Source organism: Antedon bifida, chromosome 3 (assembly GCF_963402885.1).
Source record: "Antedon bifida chromosome 3, ecAntBifi1.1, whole genome shotgun sequence".
NCBI classification, from domain to species: domain Eukaryota; kingdom Metazoa; phylum Echinodermata; class Crinoidea; order Comatulida; family Antedonidae; genus Antedon; species Antedon bifida.
Window position 1 is genome coordinate 26,580,856 of NC_136228.1, and position 16,721 is coordinate 26,597,576.

A 16,721-nucleotide genomic window follows, 5' to 3' on the forward strand; every position below is an offset into this window, starting at 1 on the left:
GTTGGTAATGCTCTCGTGCATGTATTTTGCCTCATATTAAACTGACCAATCATAGTAATTAAATAGCGCGTAATATGCTTCCTCCCAAGATTTCTCATGGTTCGCGTATGTGTGTATGAAAACATGTAATAAATCAGATCTAAACCAGTTTATGTACAATTTATGCAGGTGTGAAAAGGGTATTAGATTAGTATATCTTTGGAGGGAGTTACCAAATTTGTTACATATTAGATTAGTATATCTTGGGAGGGAGTTACCAAATTTGTTACATATTGGTTATATTTGTGTTAAAACATCAGGTGAATCATCAAATTTTAGCTATGAATAGAATTAAGGGCAGCTTACATACTGTAGATTTTTAGTCGCGTGCAAACGCGACTCTACAGCTCACTATATCGGTTGGTCGGTAAACACTAACTCAAATTTGAGCATGTGACTGTAGCCATGTATATGGCCTTGTTAATCTGCTTTACACTTTATCAACAATAAGTGATTTCAATAAGATTTCTGTTATTTTTTATGAGCTTATTTGGTATTTTTGGATCAAGATGTAAAGAAAATTGTAATAATTTGTTTTCTATTTTGTTATTTATATACAGTATTGTTTTACAATAATGCTTAATTTCACCTGATCATACACACATTTTAAATTATTCGTTTGAAAACTGTGTTTCAGTAGGTAATAAAAGCATGTAAATATCTAAGATAACTGTTCCCTCGTTTCTTCTTTTATTTTTTTTTCACAGATTCATCATCATATGCAATTTTCTTCTGAGGACTTTTTGCTTTTTCTATCCATTCATCCATCATGGACTTGCGCTTGACACTTTCTTGTTTCATTTTTGTATCATTTGTTATTGGAGTTATAGAGCTTTTTTTAGGTGTTGCTTTCTTCAGCCATGACTTCATTAAATTACTACTTTTTGACTGAGGAGGCGCACTGAAAAAATAAGAAATATAAATTTAATTTAATATATCAATATATCAAATTTTAAAAACAAGATCATTTCTGGTACACATTTTTAAAAACAAATAACGCACAACCCAAGTTCATGCATTAGTGGAGATATGGCGCACACTCTTGGGTATTCACAATGTTGTGCATGTCGCACCATTGTAAATACCTTCGAGTGCGCCGAATCTACACTAACGCACTATGACTTGTGCATTATTTTTATAACGGTAATACCCTAACCTAAAATATGCCAACAGATATATATGCCAGACAAATGAGCACCATTTGGTCTTTTAGTGCAACTTTACTTAAAACAATTAAAGACACTAGACCTACATTTTTTTGTTTTTAATTTAAGATCACAAACTACATTTAATGTCAAAATAAATAATATATGGTCCTATTGTGATATATTTTTTACATCTTTAAACAGTTATAAATATGAAAATTTAGTTGATTCTAATAACTTAAGCGGCACGCTATAAATCCCAACATACATTGCGCGTGGATTGATATTTAGATAGAAAAATGGAAGAATCGTAACTTTTCAACAAAAATACTGAGTTTTTCCCAATCCGTATTAATGGATTCTCGCAAAAACAGAAAGACCAATAATGCAGCAACAAGACAACGTCAGGCTAGGCCTATAATTAGCGTACGATGTTCGTACGTTACTGCTGTTTACCAGCTAGGCCTACAAAACTAAGCCTAGCTTGGCTAGGCCTAAAGACTGTCCACGAGAGGACATTCGATGCGAGCTACTTAGGTAGTGCATTGTTTCTCTCTTTTTATCATAATTTACCATAAAACATACATTTAATACAAAGACTGCAATATAAAGACTGCCCTGGTTTAATGTTTTTAAAGTAATATATATGCATTATTTTCACAAAACGTCAAAAATTGTAGGGATTGGGTCCAATCAACTCTAGAGAAGGATGACCAGAATTACTGTTGTGCTGTTTACAGCTGATGGGACACTGAATTAAGAACTTACCCAATTTCTATTGGTTTAACACAATCTAACCCCTTGTATCGTGAGTTGTTAACCTGGCTTGATACAGGATGAAAGTGTAGGCACTCGACACTCTTTACAAGCTTCTTGAATGCCTGTTATATTGAATAAACTACATTGATTATGTACTGTATTAGAGGAGGTAGTATGCTTGGCCCAGCTAAGCTCACGTAGTAGTTTTTTTTTGGATAAACAAACTTATTTCAAGACTTTTGTTCAAATTTTGGTTACTAATTATTATTAATAGTGGTCATATTTAATTTTTCAGATTCATTTATTCACATTTTTCTAGATTATTTAATTCACTTATTGTGTTAGACCCAAATACTTTGACCTTAAACTAAAGTTTAAAATGTCCTTTTATTTAAGGTGTACAAGATTTGGCTATATTTCATCATTGTGTGTATTTATTTCATGTAAGAGGGGAACCTCCCATTGAATTTAAATTTAAATAGAATAAATTAAAATGATATATACCTCATTAGCAGGAACAGTGTCAAAATCAAGCCAATCTCGAATTTCCTCATTACCATTTAAGATAACTGGCATTCTGTGATGTATATCTGCCATACCAGAAGATGCCTCTGTAGTGACTATTGTATATGTGTAAAGTGCTTCACCATTCTAAAATATAATAATAGTTTAACTATACAAAGTATCTAATACATCAATAAGTTAATTGGTCAGATTTTCCCCACTCTTATGTAATTGTCTGGAGGCTAGTGTCATCAGGTAGTAATTGTGCACTTGTGTAATTTAGTCTTGTATAACAAAACTATCTGTGTAATTTAGTCTTGAATAACAAAACTATCTACTGCCCTCTATCACAACATATCGATATCATGAATCTTTCCCAGTGCTATAAAGCTTTATAATAAAACCACATAACGATATTGAAAGTATTGTACGATACAAAACTTGTTGTACAAAACACTCACGTTTGGAGGGATCCAACAATCAAATATGCCTGCCATTGCCAACAATGTATGGCCAGTCCACTCCTCAAAATCCTCCTCGACATCATCATCAAGTTTTGCAGGATCTTGTTTAATTTGATTATCAGATTTTATGAAAAGTTCCGAAAGACGATTACAACTATTCTGTGGCATGTAAATAAAAAATGGTTGTTTTGTTTTTGAATCCTTAGATGTCTTCCATTCATAATATCTGAAAAACAAATGGTTAAAATAAAAAAATATAATGTTAAACAATATATATATTAACAAATGTAAAAGTTTTTTTTTTCAGCAATTAAGCATGTACCACGGCCATATATTTATATACAGTACTATAGTTTTCAGTTTCAAATGTAGTTATGATGTTAATATCAGCTGTTTAACTTTCTTTTTCCAATAACATGTTGGCTAATGACACAGTAGTGCACTACGTAGCTATTAATTGAGTTCAAAGGTGATTCTGGTGAGTGTTAGAATGACTTTTCAACTCAACAGCAACATAGTCAAGTGGTGAAGTAGGAAAATGTAAGGTCACTACAGTAGTATTTCACCATAAGGAAAAATGTGAATTGAAGCTAGATTGTAAGAATTTTAGAGATTTTGTTTTGTTGCATCAGAAAAAAATCCATGTAGTTTAGAATACTGTAGTTTAGAAGACTAGAATCTTGGTCCAAACTTCCATAGATTTAAATAGAGATTTGAATACATCTAAAATTGCATGTTATAATGTTTGAATTATTTATTCTTGTAATCTCAATTATACTTACCCATCTGCAAGTACAACACATCTACGACCTTTCTCGAAAGGTTTTTTAAAAATAGATTTACCCATCATGCCTTCACTGCGGCAGTTATTCATCTTGTAAGTTACTTGAGAAGGATCACCTTTATGCCAGGATGGTACAAGGCCCCATTGCATTGGAGTTAACAATTGCTCATCACTATCGTTACTCTCATCAAAATGTTTTGATGATACTAATACTGGCCTAATAAAGAAAAAAGAAATAGATTGTACTAGTACATTACCGGTTGTTTCGACATTAGCTGTTTTCTACATTAGCGGTTGTAACAAAGCTTTCTGGATGGCATCTTGTAAAATAATAAATATAATTTGTGACCATGATCTTTATTGAAATTGAAGAAAGAATCTACATTTACATCTACGATATATTTTCCTTGAGATTATCATGAGAGTCTTCCTCATTAAACATTTGGGAAGACTTTGTTTAGGTTGTGATACCAACACCATGTTAATATGCAGAGTTCTTCAAAAGAATGCTTACTAATTGAATGTAATTTTAATTTTGAAAAACATATTGAACATTTTTAATTGTATAAACAAACATTTTATTACTCCAAAGCAAAATTACTGAAAAAATGACAATGTTGTGGCTGGATCTCATGGAGACAGAAAAATTAAATAAGCAAAAAGCTAAATCAAAACGATAAAAGTAAAACAGCCAGAAAAAGTATCAGAGCTTTCAGGCAACACTAGCTCTTCATCAGTGCAAACATTTTATTAATGGAATTAAGACCTACGTGATAGACTGTGGACTAACATTTGTTGATGGATAATATTCCCTGTTTTTTCCCGGTGGGCCATTATTTCCAGAATTTGCAATATGGTGTTTTCCATCTTTGCTGCTGCTGCCAGAAGTTGATGAAGGTTGTCTCCACTGAGGTAGTTTTCTTTGACCTTTTCTGTTTGTATAAGCGCAGGCACAGCGTAAGTCATCTGGATCAAGAGTACTATACAAAAATCAAATTTTCGAATTTTATCTTTAATAAAATCAATATCAACCTAGTCAGGAAAATGGTTGTGTCACTGCCTGGACATAGAACCTATCAAACCTATGTTGAGGTAATGTCACGTCCCAATATCTCCACATTTACACAATGAAATAACATAATGTTATGCTTGTTTCTCCGGCTTTTAAGTATAGCTACAACGTAAAAGATATGCCATGGCTATAGTCCTTACGAGTCATAAATGTAGCCCCGGAGGCTATCCGGATCAGTCTACAATTACCGAAAACATCCGAAAATAACCGAAAACAACCAAAAACAAACCGAAAACAAAATAAAACAATCTAAATACCGAAAACAAATTTGTATAATATTTATTTTAATGTCACCCTCTACTGATGGGTGTTTCTAAAGCTAAGACCATGCAGAGAGAAAACAACGCGTGCAAAAGCCAAGGAAGACCCTACGAAATGGTAGTGTGCACAAAATACAACTCAAAATTCATACAAATTCAATGATATACATGGTACTGTAGGCTACATTTACTTACAAAATATATAAACACTTTTCGTTTTTACCTAACATTGCTTACTCGTTGTCGTCACTTAAGTTAATACTGAAGTGATTAAGGATAAAAATGTTAACTTGACTACGGTAATTTTACTGAATAGATTTTATTGTGAATCCTTACTGTATAGTGAGCTTGTTTTAAGTATACTTTATAGTCCCTAATATTATCAATATTCTTAAAATATCATTTTTGTATTATTATCTTTTGAAAATCTATAATTAAATTAACATATTCACAATTAATGTGAGGAGTACTGGAGTTGGTCTGGTTAAAAAACCGAAAGAATAAAATAAAAAATGTTTATAGATTCTGTAAAGTAAATGTACAGTGTTATCAATGAGTTTGTACGATTTTTATTTGAGTATTTTGTGCACACTACCATTTCGTAGGGTCTTCCTTGGCTTCTCTCTGTCATGGTCTTAGCCTAATTTAGCTCTAGAAACACCCATCAGTAGAGGGCGACTACATTAAATATATAAATACAAATTTGTTTTCGGTATTTAGATTTTTTTATTTTGTTTTTGGTTTGTTTATGGTTGTTTTCGGGATGATCAGCCCACTTACTCACTCACTCGAAACCCAAAAGAAAAGAGTATGGTCAATAATTTAATTTAATAATCTTGTATTTTATTATAAAAACATTTAAATGTCACAAAAATCATATCTCGTGGCCTCACAGCCAAATTGCACATAATTTACAAAAAGTGATAGTAAAGTATATCAAAAACGCTGCCGCAAATAAAGGAAATTCAGAATTAATTAAGGAGCTCGAAATATAAAAAAGGTATGGGTAAGGTAAGCAAATCGCTTAGATTTCATTTCTCTCAGCATTCTACCATCACCATAATTATATGTCTTTCAGTTTCAGGTGGAATAAAAAAGATAAAGATGGTCACGGTAAGTATATTTTGACTTACTTACCAAGCTGTTCTTCCACACATGCTTGTTGTTTGTTATTTGTTTCAAGTTTCAGAAAAAAATGCACAAACGCACTAATTTATTGTTTTCTTGCATCTTTTTTTATTGGAAACAAGTTCAGTCCTGCATGCTGTCTTACCAAAATGATGACATCATAAAGAGGTTTTGTTGTTAAAGTCATGCTTGATTGGAGAATATTAGCCTTTGACACGACCATCTAATCAATTAAAACAGTCTGGTCAATGTAGTCTAGCAATATTGTCAAACTCGTCCAATGATCGTCGATGCACATCACAACCTAACCAATTTGATACGTATGTTGTGATTGGATATACACGTCGAATAATTATCACGTGACTCATAGATTTACAAACGATTGAGATTTCGGAAACTTTCACAAGGGTATTGGGATAAAAATGTGATGGTATTTGCATTGTTTTGGAAACTATAGGACCCGTGATTGTACTTTTGTGTTACTTGATATATTTTTAATACTGTCATTGTTTATTATAGTAGTAAATACGAAATATCGGATTGTTTTGATGGTTGGGAACCCACTGTCGTTTCTAAGTAAACTTCCGCAGTCTTTACCGCCCAGATCCTGCTGCCCATCTCACCTGGTTGAGTGAGGTTGCCGCCCGCTAGCCAGAGAATTGGCTGGTGGTTCGGTTGGCAAACCAATTTGGAACTGTGTTTATAGGGGCCTAGCCTAGATCATTGGATATTATAATATTAGACGGTGAAATGGCGACTGATTTACAGGTACGTAGCCTTGCTAGGGAAGCTGTGCAGGCTGTGGTTTTAGTGTGCTAGCGGCCTTCTTACTAAACTAGTAGTAGGGCCTAGGCTAGGCCTAGCTAGGTAGGGCTAGGCTAGTGGCTAGCCTAAAAATAATATTAATAAGCTAGGCAATAGAAAGAATCCCAATAGAATAGGCCTCTCTAACAAAAGGCTCGGTAAGCCTAGGCATATCTATATTGAAACAAATGAAAATACTATTAATAATAGGCCTAGCCTAGGCTATTTCTAATAAATAAACGCTGTGGTTAGGATTCCGGCACCGGAACTCAACTGCCCAGCGTTAGGGAATCCGACACGCTATTGCGCATGGAGGTAATCGGTGATCGACTCTATACTCTAGACTCGTATCATCTACAGACTAACAGCAAAGATACTAGGACACTATCTTTGCTAACTAACATCGATGGATCTATTAATAGCTGCGCCACGGCGAACTAGCCTAGCCCATTCATATATAAACTTCATATAATTATATATTATAATATAACTATATGACTAGTTATATGATTTTCAAGTACAAAATAAAATATTTCATATAACGCATTACTGTAATAACATGCACTCGTATACAAGTTGATTTGTTGGCGGCAGCTGCCGCGCGGATATGATGTGAAAAAAACATTTTTTCTCCCGTTCCGAACTTCATACTTCCTCTGTCTAATAATTACACCATTACGATTTTTAGATAGATACTGATTCTTATCAATATCATAATAATAATTATTTGAACGTGTGGCGTAGTCGTATTTTAATTATTTAATTCATGTATGACCTAGGCCAAGTTTCATCCGTCGCTCTCTCGCTCGCGCAACGACTAACTAACTAGGCTATCCCTATAAATAACAACGTTCGACTCCCGGTGGTGTGGTGCGCGGTCTGTGGCACTATAATACAGTAGGTTGGTTATAAAGATTACTGACACTGACAGTATTTTGAATTTTAGGGCGATTCCAGTGGTGTGTCAGGACAGTTGGGTTTTAGGCATCGATATGGCTATGACCTTTCTGACCTGTCAGATGCTGACATGCAACAGAAGTTGGAGCAAATTAAGGAACAAATTAAAAAAGAAATTCGAACAGAATTAAAAATAAAAGAAGGTGCTGAGAACATGAAGAAGGTTACTGCTGATAGGAAAAGTTTATCCATAGTTGTGAAAAAATCAAATAGTAGGCTGCATGAATTACAGCAAGAATTGAATGAATTAACAGCACATATCGTTGTCAATCAGTCAACTGATGAAGGTGTATTTGGTAAGTTTTTATGCCTTTTTTTGCTTGACAATGTTGAACACTAATAACATTTTTTATAGTTCAAAATGTATTATGTTACAATTCAAATCAGATACATGAAAATGTTGCGCAATGTACAGTAAAAGAAGGGATAAATACACAGTGAATGCAGCTTTACCCATTGTTTTTCATACACATTTAGTACTGTTTTTATACTTGATTTAAACATGACCACCACTGCATGCTGTAAGTAAAGTAGGCAAACATGACAGCCTTTTTAGCTACGATCTACATATTTGGGGGTCAATTTAAGGTCAACCTGGATTTTACGAATCCTGTGTTTTACGTACTGTACGTCTTTCGGTCCCGTGCCGTATGTAAAATCAAGGTTCTACTGTACTCACAATTAATGGTTCAATGCATTTTATTTGCTTATTTTAGAGAAAGCTACAGTACCAAAATAGTTTTATACAACTTCTAGTTTGTAAATTTTCTGACTGTTAAAACTAAAGATAACAGAATAATTTCATAGAATTTCTATAGAATAGAATAAGAATGTGTAATTTCCGTTGCATTTCTACTGTAGGCTCCAAAGACTAGCAATATAAAATTGATCCAGACTAATGCCTTTAAAAGGAAGTAATAGCATTCCTGTTCTCAGGTACACTGTGAGCCATTGTCAGAAACAAACAGATTTAAACTGATTAATTGGGTGGTGACCAGTTTGTGGTAAACAATATTCAGAATAAAGTTTGTGGTATTAAATTCTGAAGGATAAAACATACAGTAGTTTCATAAAATATATTGAATGTTTATAATTAATTTTATCCCAGTCCTATCCTACTTTATTAATTTTTAAGTGTTTTAGTTTTATGCATTTTTATCCAAATTGTAGTTTTGTGAAATAATGTGTGTGTATTCTATATTAATTTTGTTTTATGTATCTGTTTTTTATTTTACTAATATTTTCCAATCCTCAAGAAAAATTTATATTATTTTATTATGATGCACAAATAAAGCATTTCAGTACTACCTATAGTAACAATATTCGCATAGTAAACACAATTTGACTGTTTTACAATATTACTATTACAAAATTACTGAAATGTTTCCAAGGCAGATCATATTTCAGATTTGAGCGGTGTCAACTGTACTTTAAAAACATCCAATCAATTGCATGTTGAAACTTAATGTCATCGTATAATACATACTGTATTAATAATTATATACGGAATGATGACAATTATTATTATGTTTACTGATGCTGGTTGAAAAATGTATTAACCTTTTGGCAGCCTAGTATTAAATAAATAAACAAGTGAACTACCTTATTTTGGGAATATCACTTTGTTACTTATTTACCCCTTATTTGTTGGCATTCTGTAGCGGAAACATGCCTCAAATAATATTTTCAATATTTAATAATAATTCTATGATAATTAATCATGGTTTTGTTAAACAATGTAAGTATTGTGCATCAATTATTTGAATTATCAGCTTTTCATAAATAAAAATCAATAGTTGTGAAAGCATCCCCTCATTATTGTAAGAACAATGTGTATCTGTCTAGATTAAATGCTGATCAATGATTCTCTTTTACACCTGAAGTAAACATCTCACATTGTCTATAGTACAATTTAGACCAGTGTTATTGTGAGTTAACAATCAACAATTAAATTGTTTACCTTTCTAATTTATTAATTAAAATATTGATGAAATTAACACTACTGACAGTTATGTTGCATAACAGAGAACTAATTTCTCCATGGTCGCATGTTGTACAATTAATGAAAAAAATGATACTCATACAGCACAGTATAATTTTTGTCTTATGCATTAAAAGAAACTCTATTTTATTTATACTTACAGTAGTCTAAAAAAATACTACTTGTTAAACGTGCCCGTCCTTCCTACCCTAATTTCCAGCTCTGCTATTTTTTTATTTTTCAAAAATGACAAGAAAACCACTAAAAATACATGATGCTGTATGTGGGTCTAACTAAAACATAACACCGCGATAATTTTGGAAGATGATCATAATAACTAACAAGAGTGAGTTGACAAGAATTGACATAAAGGTAGTCAATTACTTCAGGTTCATAGAAAGAAGATCAAATATACTATAGTGAAGATTAATAATCTGAATATAACATTTTAAAATGGTTAGTTTTAAAGGCCAGGTGCGGGCAAAAAATTTCTATTGATCATACATTCCAATAATTATCGATCTATAGTTTCCCCTATGTTTCCTAAATTTTGGGAATTTATTTGTGTTACACGAGCTTGTTGAAAATAAGCACTTTCTTATCAGTGGGGGGATAGTTCAAATTACACAGTAAAATCTCTATTCTTTTGTACACAAATTTTGTAAATAGAGAGGCATTTTAAAAAGCTATGAAAACTAAACGGTGTGGTAAAAAATGTTAACAGATGACTAAATATAGGTAATATAACTTGAATTTTACATTTCTGGTATTTTTATTCAACTTCAGATTTTTATTTTCATGCTATAGCAAAAATTATCCACCGTATATCCACCATCGTTTTTTACCTTCTAGGGAGTCACCACACATGTTATTACATTAGGTTAACTACCTAACTACTGAAAAAAAGTATTCCTGGTTTTTATGGCAGAATATTGCCAAATTTTGTATTTGACCATATTAAGGGAAATTCATGTTTTTTTGTCTTGATTTCTGTTACAAATATTTGATTTATGTACAATTAACCAGATATTATGTTTAAAATTCATGCCTGTACCTGAGCTTTAAAACTTGTAGTTAATAACTAAAGTGTAAAACATGTGTTTTAAGTTTGCTTTCACAGCCTGTGAAAGATTGAACAGACTCAGTCACAGTTTGTGTTCTTTGGCAAAATCACAACTTTGAATATAACAAAAATATTTATATCTATGTCCTATTGAGCATACCGATTTGATAGTTATATTTATGAACTAGTATAGCATCATTTTAATTTAGATCTGCCTACTTCTTCCACTAGCTACCCGTTCGGACAAGTTGAACATTACTGCCTATTCCTGCTATGCTATGGCATGTGGCAATTAACTTTTGCCCTGTTCTGTAGGCACAAAAAGTTAACCAAATTTGCAGTTTATTTCAGCCTACAGGCATTAATAAATCTCTCATCAGCCTACATCATATAATTATTCTCTGATGACAAGGTCTTTCCAACAGTCTGTTGCCTAGGCCCCATTCTTCCTATCCTACAGTATGTACAAGCATGCTGCACGGGCCATCATGAATTATGGTGTAGGCCACCGTGTAAATAGATCGTCATCATTCCTTGTCAAAATCGTTGTTCATGTACAGAATGTTTGTTGAAGGTTAAATTCATTGCGAAGTAACATAATAAAGATCATACATTATTATTTTAACGACAACGTTTAACTAACAGTTCTTCATTTTGTTTCTTTTTACAATTAAACAAATAAACACTGAGTTTTTGAATACACTTGTAATCATATGCAAAACACTTTACACTACAGTGCAGTACAAAAAAGTGATTACAGTATATAATAGTAATACATTATACATACTACTGTACATATACTACCACTTGCCTACAAAGACTTAACTAGCCAGTACTGTAATGTGGTGGTAATAAATGCATTCGTTCAAATTGGTAATTGTCAGATTCACAAGCAATAACCAACTACATATAATGTAGTACAAATTCCATGTATGGACATTAAAATCTGTTACTAGAATAGCTACTAAATGCTACATATGCTAACCTCCTTATGTTAGATTAGCTTCTCAGTTGGAAAACTAGTCCATCAATAATTCAGATTTTTAATAGCAAGTTCTGTACAGTATCATCAGTTCTGGAATGAAATGTTGTTTTGAGAATTAAATATATTATTTAGTACAATATATAATTACAATATAATTTTATTTTTAAAGCACTATACCTACGTTTTTTCAACCTAATTTGGCAAATTTAATAAGCCTAATGCAGGTCAAATTTGCAATTGAAATGACGGGTACCTATTTTGTGTGTCAAAAAGTGTAAGTCTATTGTTTAAGTAATTACTTTATTGGAGAGTTGACGGTCTACAGTACCTGATAGAATATTTTGTTAAGCCAAGTGGAAATAGGACTTTATCTTTTATCACTAAAAATATTTGTCCAATTGCACGAATATATAAAACATTCATTATTAAACATTATTTGTTTGATAAACCCACTATTTTTAACGATTTCTATAATTTAGAGAAAACTAGGAAGCAATTTTACAATTATTTTTTGATAAATAATTTGTAACCACATCCAGGCATCAGTAAATAAGTTTCCGTATGTATCTTCCTTTCCTTCCATTCGCACAAACAAGTTATATTGCCTTTACTAAATGCTTCCTATGCACTAAATATTCCAGGAAGTAGTTTTAATACACAATAAAACCAATTCAATATTCTAAATTAGAAGAAGAAGTTTGTAATAATTCAACTATCACCATAGCATAACACACCAGGGTGTTGTCCAACAGGGTTATCTACGCTCACGCTAAAGTCAAATTTCCAATTTTTTTTTCTCCAAATTGTAAAATTCTTTATTTAAAAGAAAATGTTTAAAAACCATGAAAGTGGCTACATTTTTCGGTAAATACAATGAATAAATGTGTACAGTAGGTTTATTGTATTATCTTTTAGTCATTCAAAATTTGTGATTTAAAATACAAATAAAACATGTTACCAGCCTATCTACTGCTGCAGCCTCACCGGCCTGACCCAATACCATTACCAGTCGCCACACGTTTTGGAGTTGGCGAAAGAAGTTGTATTTTACAGTAAGAATATTGATAATATTAGGGACTATAAAGTATACTTAAAACAAGCTCACGATAAGGATTCAAAATCTATTCAGTAAAATTATCGTAGTCGAGTTGATGTTTTTACCCTTAATCACTTCAGTATTAACTTAAGTGACAAAAACGGTAAGCAATGTTAGGTAAAATCTAAATTAGGCAAATACTGCGCAAACAACAAAAAAAGCTGCGCAAACCTCCTTCAAAACAATTAATATTGATTAGAACACAACTAGAACTATATAGGGAGACAATTTATGTGAAAAAAAATTTGAAATTCCTTTAAATTTGCCTTTTTTTGGGTGAAAAACTTCAATTTTTAGGAAAATTACTGATTTCACAGCGCAGTGCACACTAGAGAAAACCGTGCACGCAAAAGCCAAGGAAGACCACAGTACCATTTCGTAGGGTCTTCCTTGGCTTTTGCGCGCACGGTTTTCTCTCTGCATGGTATTAGCACCCATCAGTCTGTAGAGGGCGACATTAAAAAAAAAATTATACAAATTTGTTTTCGGTATTTAGATTTTTTTATTTTGTTTTTGGTTGTTTTCGGTTATTTTCGGTAATTAGACTGACCTGCAAATTTGACCTTAGCTTGAGCGTAGATAACCCCATTGGATGAGCTTTAGATATGACTGCTTCCTCTATGTAGGTGATGATTCCAAAACTGTATACAAGAATCTATAGTAGAACATAGATATTGATGCCCTTATGTCCCTGAAAAATGCATTGTCAATTGTTTCAACATTGTTATTTAGGTTTACAATGCAGTTCACCATGTAAATTGTAATTTCTAAAAAGTAATGCAAACCTTATACTACAATACTATATTGCTACTATTACTAGTGTAGTGTTCAAATTTAAACAATTAGACTTGCCCCAAACTATTTTTAACTATAGACTTGTTTATGAAACGATTTGCAGACGGTAGGTTAACATATTATTCGCTGCCAGCTGTGTTCGTTCCCACCATCTAATCGTTTTCGGCAGTTGATGGAGACAAACTTTGGTGCCCAGTAAGGGCCCTCAAATGGTATATCCACCGTACTAATACAATAAGAGATGGAGCGTCTCACCTTTTTGTCGCCTCTGTGCCACCACACCGCGTAGCCGCAAAGTCAACCATAGCAAAATGAATCGTAACCGCTATTCAAACCGCATACGAATCATCTGACACGCCGGCACATACTGTATGCACCAAGTACGCGCTGTTGCCACTTTGTGGGTGTTTTTCGCGGGCGTTACAAAAAACATTTTTCCGCCTAAGCCTAGCTTTTTCTCCGCACATGAAAAATTAACAGCATGATTAGCGACCTTAATTTGACACCGAGGAAATAATAAAATCTGATTAATCAAACAAAGGTAAATCTCTAACCGTTCGCGATCTGGATAGTGTATCTAAGTATCTAAAAGCACATTAATAACCGGTTAAATGGCGTTCTAACACCAAATTGAATCGGTGTTTTTACCTGTTATTTTGCCATTTACTAAAAAGTTGTGATTAATTTATTAACCCCATTTTAATCCCTGTTTTTAATCATTTATTTTATGCAGCAAAAACAGAACCACTGTAACATAAAATGTGTGGCTGTATATTTAATACTGACCTTCAAATGCTCAACTGACTCTAGTAAAAAATGATAGCTCTTTATATTGTCCATATGACAAATGATGACTCATCATAACCAAGGCCCTACCCAAAGTTAACAATACACATGATGCAACATAGAATTAACAAATTATATAATAATTTGAAATTTATAATAAAACAAAGTGTACTACTGTAAATTCACAGTATGTTAGTTTATTTGAAATATGAATACATATTCAGCCAGACAATTCACCAATTTGTAATATCTTTGATGACGCTGATTTAAAGAAACTTCCAAAAAATTAAATTTAAAGTATAAATTTGTTTTAGAAATTTAATTAAAAAGAAAGTTCCTCTCATGTGTCCGAAAACTGAATTGAAATACTTGTACTTATAAAAAAGGTTTGGTCTTCCTGATCTTAAGCAGTACAGTATATTGTATTGTCTACAATTGTTTACAATAATAAATTTGACCTTGAACCTGAGAATGACCTGTTAACTGTATGTTGGATTCTGATTATGGACTCTCATCTGGTGATGATACTCTTTGTAACCAACTGTTTAGCTGTAAAATATACTACAATACAGTTTGCAATAATTGTAGTAATATTTTCTGTCAAATTTCTTTCAATTCTATTGTTGTTGTATTTGTTTAATTTGCAATATAATAATGTTTAGGCAAAAATATAATATTATTAATGTGAACTTTACCAGGAGAAGTAGCAAGTACAATTTAACAGTTAACACCAATATACAAAATTAGTTACTATTGTAGTATTACATTTATTATTATTTCCTTCATTTTATGCTCCACAGATACCTACTGTACTGTACTGTGCTGTACAGAATAGTATGTACTGTAGTAGGATTATTTTTTCGCGCCACACCTTTAGGCAGTTATATATTAAAGAGAACGGACTTGAGAAACTATCATTATGAAAACTACAGTATATTACTATGGTTGAGAGTTTTGAGAATTTGTAAAATTTTCAAATTCTTTGAATGAGGTTAAATAAACACTTTTTTAATTAATAAACATATCATGTTTTATTGAATTTATGTTGATACAAAAAATATTACTAAAAATTATTTTATAAAATTTTAGGTAATTATTCTATAAAAAAAATGGCGTAGTTCATACAATTGCCGACTGAGTGTGCATTTTTTTACTTGTTCGTGGCTAAAAATGATTATTTTCGACGATGTTTTAGACCCTATATTTCGAAAACTACAAGTCAGATTTTCATAATTCATTATAATATTGATACTGCTTTGAGTTCTACTTTAACATTGCACTATTTCGATCGCTAAAAAAGTAACAATAACACTTAACAGTACAAAATAAACAACCAAAAACCTTGCTATAGTATAATTGATAATTAGTTGCACGATTTTGGTACGGCTTCCGCTTTTTCAAGTGGTTCTCTGGAAAAAGGGTTTTCGTCAATTCCCTGCCCCCCCTCCCCCCACCTTTTCCACAAAAAAAACTAGTCTACGTGCCTGCTATAGCAGACAGGAGGTACAGTAAACAGCAAAAATACATATTTTCTAGACAACCAAATTGCAGTTATTAGTAAGGAACATTAAGATTGAATACAATTAGGATACAGTACTGTAATGAAAATAGTACACAATTGTATATAATTAATGTATCGGGACAGTTTACCCAATATAATCATCAGGTAATAATAATGATTTGATTACCGTACCGTTAAATATTGTGCAAAGGTCAATTGATATTGTTTTATTATCATGTTAGCTTTTAAATAGAATACATTTGTTGAATATTAATTGTTAATAAATGAGAATCGTTTCATAGAATCTGTGCATTTAGTACAAAACAAAATATTATTTAAAGTCATTAACCTTGTCAGGTGTAAGTGATTAGTGAAGCTGAAAATTAGTATTGTTGTTCAACAAACATTTCATAATGCGCATTCTGTTATTATTGTTGAGTTTTTGTTAAAATATTTTATATATTATCTACTTAACTCAAAACTCAATATCGACATTAATTTAATTTTCCTTCCAAATAAATTATTAAAGGCGGTCAGATGTGAATGTGAAAACTAATTTTAAAGGTTTTAATAATAATAATAGTTAAGGTTAACTGTA

At 32.1% G+C, this 16,721-nt stretch overlaps 2 protein-coding genes across 5 annotated transcripts in view; one reads left to right on the plus strand and one right to left on the minus strand.

Moving 5' to 3' along the window:
• Positions 1-591: 591 nt before the first annotated feature.
• Positions 592-6,297, minus strand: LOC144836903 (abasic site processing protein HMCES-like). The gene is made up of 7 exons (XM_078691826.1): positions 6,165-6,297; positions 4,466-4,675; positions 3,694-3,912; positions 2,909-3,137; positions 2,448-2,594; positions 1,953-2,065; positions 592-940 (listed from the first exon to the last, which is right to left on the minus strand). Exons 1-7 carry the CDS (start codon positions 6,182-6,184, stop codon positions 730-732), a joined length of 1,149 nt encoding a protein of 382 aa, XP_078547952.1. The 5' UTR covers positions 6,185-6,297; the 3' UTR covers positions 592-729.
• A 160-nt stretch (positions 6,298-6,457) lies between these two features.
• The window catches only part of LOC144836864 (serine/threonine-protein kinase N2-like), a 44,584-nt gene continuing 34,320 nt past the window's right edge, over positions 6,458-16,721 (plus strand). For 2 of the 4 annotated variants that reach the window (XM_078691764.1, XM_078691767.1), the window contains exons 1-2: positions 6,458-6,923; positions 7,906-8,212. In XM_078691764.1, the coding sequence (XP_078547890.1) occupies positions 6,906-6,923; positions 7,906-8,212 (325 nt within the window). In that variant the 5' untranslated portion in view covers positions 6,458-6,905. The remainder of the gene's footprint in view (positions 6,924-7,905; positions 8,213-16,721) is intronic. The other 2 variants (XM_078691765.1, XM_078691766.1) reach the window with 1 other exon arrangement.

What these genes read in the sequence shown, in the direction of transcription:
- LOC144836903 (XM_078691826.1), bottom strand. Translation starts at nt 6,184, where the DNA reads ATGTGTGGAAGAACAGCTTG. An exon ending in ATGTGTGGAAGAACAGCTTG is followed by an intron (nt 4,676 to 6,164) that starts GTAAGTAAGTCA and finishes ATTTTTGTATAG; the next exon opens with TACTCTTGATCCAGATGACT. An exon ending in GTTAAACCAATAGAAATTGG is followed by an intron (nt 941 to 1,952) that starts GTAAGTTCTTAA and finishes TTATTTTTTCAG; the next exon opens with TGCGCCTCCTCAGTCAAAAA.